Below are 7,798 nucleotides of genomic sequence, written 5' to 3' on the forward strand. Positions count from 1 at the left end.
TATGTAATTCTCGCAACGTAATAACGATGGAAATTATTAAAATGATATAACATACAAAATATAACATGAAAATTAACTGCTATTACCAATGCAGTCTCATTAATTCAAATTGCAATTTGTATTATGATATCTTATTGCAATGTCTGCCCACGAGGTGGCACCATTTCCCAGCATCTTGTAAAAATTATAATCTGCGTTCTCATTACTAATTGTAAGTCAATTTATATGCAAGACCTAATAAACAAAGAAATCTATCAAACAAAGAAATAGATACAGACATGTTAGTAGATAACATATTGATCTCTGTGAGTGATTTTTTTAATTCTCAAATGAACTACTGATAATTAAATACTACTAGCATTAGTAACTATTATTCTATTAAAATTTTATAAATTAGAATAATTATATGTATATAATACATTATTTGATAAAAACAAAGAATAAATAAATAAAGAAAATATTATAATTCAAAATAATTATATTCATATAAAGATGAAAAGAAAGATACTGGTTTCAGATACAGAAATATCAGAACTTATTTTTTTACATTGTCCACTAAAATAAATACAAAATTATCAAAAGCAAATAAAAAACGTTACTGTTAATAATGAAAATGCAGAAAATAATATCAGTACAACTAATTATAAAATGACAAAATGCACATATCTGGCTGATAATTTTCATTAGTTGCAATTTCACTACACTTTGGTAAGAAAATGTGTAAGAGGTTTCATTTAAATTTTAATACAACTTCAGAGTAATAAATTACATACATAACAAATGTAAAATTTTAAAATTTATATTGCTAAATCAAGAAAATGTTTCATACTTTATTATTTATTTGTAAAAATGCAAATTGCAGATGAGAATTGTTAAACTGTGGTTCTTACTAATTATAGTAAATATTCGCAAATGAAAAAACAACAGATGATATTTTGTGTAATTATTGTGTAAATATATGCAAATGAATTCACTCACCAATCGTTGCACCCCAGCTAAGTATAGCTTCAGCTGTACCTGGAAAAATTAATATGTATATTTTAGTTATTATAAATCGTAGATCATATATCATAGATTTTAGTTATTATATATATATAACTAATATATATATATATATATTAGTTATTATAAATCGTAAATCACACATATCGTAAATCATAGATTTTATAAATAATTATTATTATTTATTTGCGCTTTTATTAAAACATAACCTAATGCATGAATACTATAAATTATTTAAAATCTCAAATAAAAATTTGATAAATAGTTTAATAAATATCTCAAAAAGTATTTAATAAATATTTCAAAAATACAAATTGTGTAATTGTGAATATATGTATATGTATGTGTTATTACAAAACCCTGAACAAACAAATCTATCAAAGTAAATTTTTCAAAATATTTGTTACAAATTTTGTCGACAGAATATCAGTTAAAATTTGTCAAGATCTATTAACAAAATATAATGGCAGATTAGCAGTAAAAATCAAGCAGAATCTGTTGCTTGGTTATGATTAACAAGTTTTGCCAATAAAACGATAAACCGATAAGCATAATGCGAACACAATTAATACCAATCAGCTACAATAATTGCTCAAATTTGCTATTTATCGGTTCATTATTAATATTTTACTTGCTAGAATAATATACAGATTTCAATAATAAATAAATAATTCAACTCACCAGCCAAGGTGTTGCAGTTTGCTCCAGCCGTTGTAAATTTCATCTTAAACTGCTTCGTAACTCTGCAACTCCATCGTAGATCAAGGAGTTCGAAACGAACAGCACTTTCCAATGGATAACTCTACACTGTACTTATTATCAAAATAAACAAAACGAACGACTATGGCGCTCGCGACAATTCGCGGAATTCGGTCCTCGCGACAATTCGCGGAATTCGGTCCTCGCGGCAATTCGTGGAATCCGGCACAAACACATACCTGCGTAAATGTAATAACGTTAAACCCGGTCTAATTCCGATGTAATGAATTTTCAGCATGTTATATTTGATAAAAATATGCCGCGTTTTGATCCTTGTGAGAGAATGTAAGAATTATTATATCTATAACATAGAAATTTATGCTAGCTTAGGGGGCTTGGCCATCTGTGTTACCTGTTTGAATTTGTAACCGATCAACGACACGCGTATATCACGAATATCCGCGGTAATCGTACGTTCCGACAATCGTCCGCCACTTTAATCGACACTCCCGATAAAATTTACAACCGTTATGCACTTTTAGTACGGATAAAGAATACGGACTATAGAATTTTTGCAAAACGCAACTAGTCGCAGAATGTTCGCGGTCTACGTTTCGGAGTTTGCTTCAAGCTGGGAGCAACTGTGAGAAAGAGAGGAAACTCACTCGTCAGTAACATCATACGCTCCCTCTATTGAACGCCAAATAATATCTGCAAGTACAGTGCATATCGACAAATCGTCGGTACACAATGGTAAATAAGTCGGTAGCACAAATATGAACCAAATATTAATGGTTATCGACAATAAAAATAATGAATATATTCAATTTATAAAATAAATATCCATGAAATGAAAAATTATTTTATTTTTCTTAGAAAAGGTTTGATATCAGAAACTGATGCTAATAAAGGAATGAAATCTTATGTGTACAATTTTTCATTTTTTAGTTGGCGCCCGTTTCTGTTATTTTATCATACTTTTTGTAAGAAATGTAAAATAGTACTTTTTATTTCTTTAATAATAAAGTATGCATTAACACACAACAATGTTATTACAATTTTAATTATTGGTATTACAATTTTGACTTGAAAATTACACAGTGAAAAATAAATATGCAGTACGCATAAAAAAAATAATACGATATGATACGACAAAAGATACGATATTAATGTTCGTCAAAATTAAAATTTGAAACGCGAACAAAATATATATATTGTAACATATGAAATATTATCGTATCGCGTGTTAAAGAATTTCCGTCTTTGGAATTTACCTTCGGCGTACGCGAGCTGTTGTTTGTTTACGCATTCCATTCTTACGTTATCTCTTTCTATCCTGCTACGTATGTCGACGCGTTACCCTGTATTAAGAATCCCCTTCTCACCAACCCCTTTCACGCAAGCGCGTGTTATGTTTCAGATCTACGCTATATCCTTGAAGTGCCTTACTAGTTTATCAGTCGCACGGCGACACTCGTACGGGTTAGTCGGTCAGTCTTCATCCGCAGGGTTATCTTCCCCCTCCCCCTACCCTTACTATCCCTCAGTTTTCCACCCCCCCCTTTTTCCATTATTACCTGTTGCGTATACGGCAGAGTGTCGAACGCGTATTTCGTGCGACAAGCGATATTCGAGTTTTACTTTTGTTCTCACAGGACGAAATACGCGACGGAAGTGTCGTAAAATATCCGTGTGACCGTCGTAATAAAATTCGCATCAAAATTATCGTTTAAAACATTGCATTAATATCACGCAATTTTCATATTTGCATTGCGGAATGCGCACGAGATTCATGCGTAACGTCGCATTTGGACTTTTCAATTAAATTTGCTAGCGATGTCGGGAGTGTCGTTTCAAGGGTCGCGCGGTTCTCGTATTCGCGTCGCGATCGCGTGTGGGTGCTTTGGAGACCCGAGAGGACTGAGAGGAGGACGAGACTCGGGAAGAGTTTCGGGCACCGGCGGAGCAACGCTTAGGTAATTATTCATTTACTTTGTTACTATAAAATGTTATATAATGTAGCGCATATAAAACATTTTCTTTGCTTCGCGCTTGGAGCGCGCCAGCCACTTTCAGCGTAGGGGCGCTTAAGACGGTCGCAACGCCCCCGCATTTATTATTTATTATTTGCAAAATGTTATACACAAAATATTAAAAATATTCAATAAACTATTCAATAAAATATTTGCAATATTTAATATTCATATTTAATTATTAAAAATTGTTTACATATTTATTATTTTTCAAATAATTAAACCTCTTTTCATAATTCTTTTCGATATTGCTTAAATAATCGAATCATAAGTTCAATATATGCAATTATAATTTCACAAATATTAATTATTTTGAATATTCTCTAATTTTGATTTATTTTCGTATTTTACAGATCAACAAAACGACAACTCCGCTGCTGCGCATCGACCGGTGAGTTAGTCCAATTTGTCTTTTTCTTTTTGTTAAAATAATGAATCAAACAATGTAAAAAATGTACTCTCAAAACACTTTGCAGACCATATAATTTTCATTGCTCATGTTAATTATATAAAAATTTTATTCTCACGTATTTTTTAAAAATATTTTACGTTGCATTCATTTTCGAAAGAACAAAGTATTTATTATTTTGAAGAATTTAAATTGAATTTTGTTATCATCAAATTTATTATATATATTTATAATATATATGTTATATTAGATTATATACTAGACAAAAAAGAAGTACCTTGTAAAATGCATTGCACACTAAAAAAGAGCAAAGTGTTTATTTTTATTCGTATAAATTAAATTTGTTTTGAAAAATTTTAATTAAATTAAGAATATTGAATATTGATTTAAAGGTCTATTAGACTGCTGAAAGTTATTGCGTTTTTATGTAAAATCCTTAGTGTTTAAAGTTTTCATCTAAATTACGGTTACGCATATATCTCGCATATCTATTATTCTGTTACTTGTTCACGTAATGTCTTTTTCGTGTGTCGCGTATTGTCGTTGTTCGTCTATTGTCTCTGTTGCTTGTAACTAACAATGTTCTTAAATATTATTTGTCTGCGTGTCTGTATGTCATCCGTTGCTTATCTCTTTAACTTCTTGAGTTGTGATAGGTGGGAAAAAAATAGGTGTGAGAGAGATATATTTGTAACCGAAACATTTATTTTTGGACAAAAAAAAAACACATTATTCAATATATATATTTGAACACGAATTACTTACATCAGCCGAATAATTTTTTGAATCAATATTGTGAGTTAATTAAAACTCAGAGATTATAAATAAATCAATAGTAAGTAGAATATTAAAAGTATAATCATATGGAAAAATGTTTAAAATGAAACTAAAAGCATTTCTTCGATTCATTATTTTAAAATGGATAGACTAGGATTTAGATTAGTTGTTCATAATTTAACCCTGGAATATGTGCACATTATGATGCACATATAAAATTATAAATTAAAGCGTACATTGCACGCCAAGAAGGCTATACGTACGCCAAATTTTAATATGAAAACCATGAAAATATTAATTTTAATATGATACATATTATTATTCATTATTATTATTTATATAATAGTTTAAATATTTATTTTTAATTAATAAAATTTTCAAGTTTATTGTATAGATGATACTATAAATATACAAAGAGAAAGAAAAAGAAATGAAATAAATCTGTAGAATATTTAAATTCTTATATAGTAGTATATAATTTTTAATGAAATATCAATATTCTACACAAGATTTTACTTAAATTTTTATTTATAATTTTTCATGGTATTCATATTCCTAATAAAGGACATATGTACTTTATTTATTTATTTATGAATCAGATCAAGATATATTGGGTTATTCGTAAGATTTGTAGGATTATTTAGAACAAAATCAAAAACAATCTTTATGTGTTTATATGACGATATTTATTCACTAATGTATGCATTGTTGTTAAAGATAACTAAAGTTTGTCGAAAACAAACGATGCATACATTATTGAATAGAAGAGGAACCTAAACATATAGAAATTGCTTTTAATTTTATTATAAAAATTACTGTGTGAACTCTTCGAATAACTTAATATATTTTAACTTGATTAACTCGATTGATGTATTTAACTGTATTTTTACAAATTTATTCAAATTTGTAAAAATATTTTTTTATATATATGTGAGGAAATATATGAAAAAAAAATGAAATAAAATAATATAATAATAATCTCGAGCAATATATTTTTTTTACCTGTCTCTATACATAAGAAAAAAATAAGATTTCCTTCTTCCTTTTCCGTAAACAAGGTAAGCAATTTGCATTTTTATATCCAGGGTTAAATTTTGTTTAAATTGGCGTAAAAAAGCAAGTCAGAGAAATTCAAAATACATATATATGTATCGCAAATAAGTATAAATTAAAAGTAAAAAGCATATGTTTTGCACAAACATAATTTAAGAATTAAAATCATATTTGAATCATATTTGAAATAATTTATTTAATAAATGACGCATTTACAGTTAACCATTACTAAATATATATGAATTTTTGCTATACGCCAATTTCCTCGTAATCTTTCCTAGCTTATCCATGCATCCGTGGTCCCATGGCTTAATTGATCCCATGGTTGAGCACGGAAATTCGAAATTCGTGGTCCCATCGATGATGGTCGAGCACGGATCTCGAAACAATGTTGATATGATCGACCATTGAATAATGGTCGACTATCAACACAAATTTCGGACGCAGCGGAAACTGAGCCGAGCTCTGCGCTAGCGTCCTGCGAGAAATACCGAGACAGTCAATCTCGGATTTTGGATGCAACTAGCGGTAACTGAGCTGAGCTCTGCGCTAAGCATCCCACGAAAAATTCCCAAACAATCGCGCGTAAAAATCCCTCTCGAATTCCAGATGCAAATAGCGGCAACTGAGCCGAGCTCTGCGCTAAGCATCCTGCGAAAAATCCCCAAACAGTTCCGCGAAAAATTCTGAAACGTTCGCGCAAGTTTCCTCAAATTTCATTTTTTTTTTCTTTTTTTTTAGAAATCTAATTTGCACACACTAGTGCATAGATATTTCTTATTAGGTAGAATTTTTGATTAGGTAGGATTTTCTGTTAGGTAGAATTTCCAGTTAGGTAGGATTTTAAAACTTTTTACAAATTTTCTATATTCTTTCTAATTCTTTGCGTCAACAAACTCTGAAACTTCTGCTTTGGCAATTAGTTTGCAGTTTGTTGATGATAAAGATAACAACAAAACTTCGGGTGGGCAAACAGCAAGATTCTCTTCCTAAAAACGGAAGATGTTTCTTGCGCAAATTATAAAAAACTTTGGACGTTTAAATGTTTAGATTAATAATTTTCACTGTCTAAATATTTATATTTTCTTAATTATTCATAAAACTTTTAAACGTTTAAACGATTTTATTTACATATTATTTCTATTTTATATTATTTTGTATATTATTTCGATGTAATAATATATTGTTAAGAATTGTAATAAGATAAATGTCCTAGTGGTTATGTCTCAATCCTCGATCATATATGAATAAAATAATTTTTTAATATTCATAAATATAAATATAATGTCCGAAAACTAGTATATTTGCATATCCAATTATTTTAACAAATGTTGAATTGACTATCTTTGTTTAATAAGTGCAATTTTGGATTTAAATTTCTGTGAAATAAATTTTATTACACGTATATACTGAAAGATGAGTAAACTATTATAGTTTGCTCAAACTATTAACTATTATACTTTGATAGAAGAAATTATATCTTCTGTAATAATTAATTCTCTTGTTTGATCATTGCGACATTTATCTTACACGTTTTAAATTTGTCAAATTTTCCATTGTAATAATATATTGTAATAAAATTCTATTGTATTTATAATATATTGTATATATTGTGTATATTGTAATTGTATTAATATATTGTAATGTGTATATTGTAATTATATATTACTATATTGTGTAATAAATATTGTATGATTATATACGTGACGCATTTTCTTAATTTCATATCCTTCCTTAATTTCATATTTTACACTATTTTACTATATTGTATTTGACTTCATTAAAATACTTATCTGATATTAATTCACCGTAATAATTGAACTCA

The 7,798-nt window shown here is 28.6% G+C and overlaps 1 protein-coding gene across 10 annotated transcripts in view; it reads right to left on the reverse strand.

Moving 5' to 3' along the window:
* Nucleotides 1-2,470, reverse strand: part of LOC105667632 (uncharacterized) — a 94,548-nt gene extending 92,078 nt beyond the window's left edge. For 4 of the 10 annotated variants that reach the window (XR_001099965.2, XR_010891148.1, XR_010891149.1 and 1 more), the window contains exons 1-2: nucleotides 1,684-2,463; nucleotides 979-1,017 (exon numbers count right to left, since the gene is read on the reverse strand). Coding sequence is in view for 5 of the 10 variants with exons in the window: in XM_012359539.2 (XP_012214962.1) it covers nucleotides 979-1,017; nucleotides 1,684-1,726 (82 nt within the window). In the remaining 5 variants the exon portion in view is untranslated. Of the gene's footprint in view, nucleotides 1-978; nucleotides 1,018-1,683 lie in introns of all 10 variants that reach the window. The other 6 variants (XR_001099964.2, XM_012359541.2, XM_012359539.2 and 3 more) reach the window with 5 other exon arrangements.
* Between the last annotated feature and the right edge of the window lie 5,328 nt (nucleotides 2,471-7,798).

The sequence above is a fragment of the Linepithema humile genome, chromosome 7, assembly GCF_040581485.1.
Source record: "Linepithema humile isolate Giens D197 chromosome 7, Lhum_UNIL_v1.0, whole genome shotgun sequence".
Lineage (NCBI taxonomy): Eukaryota > Metazoa > Arthropoda > Insecta > Hymenoptera > Formicidae > Linepithema > Linepithema humile.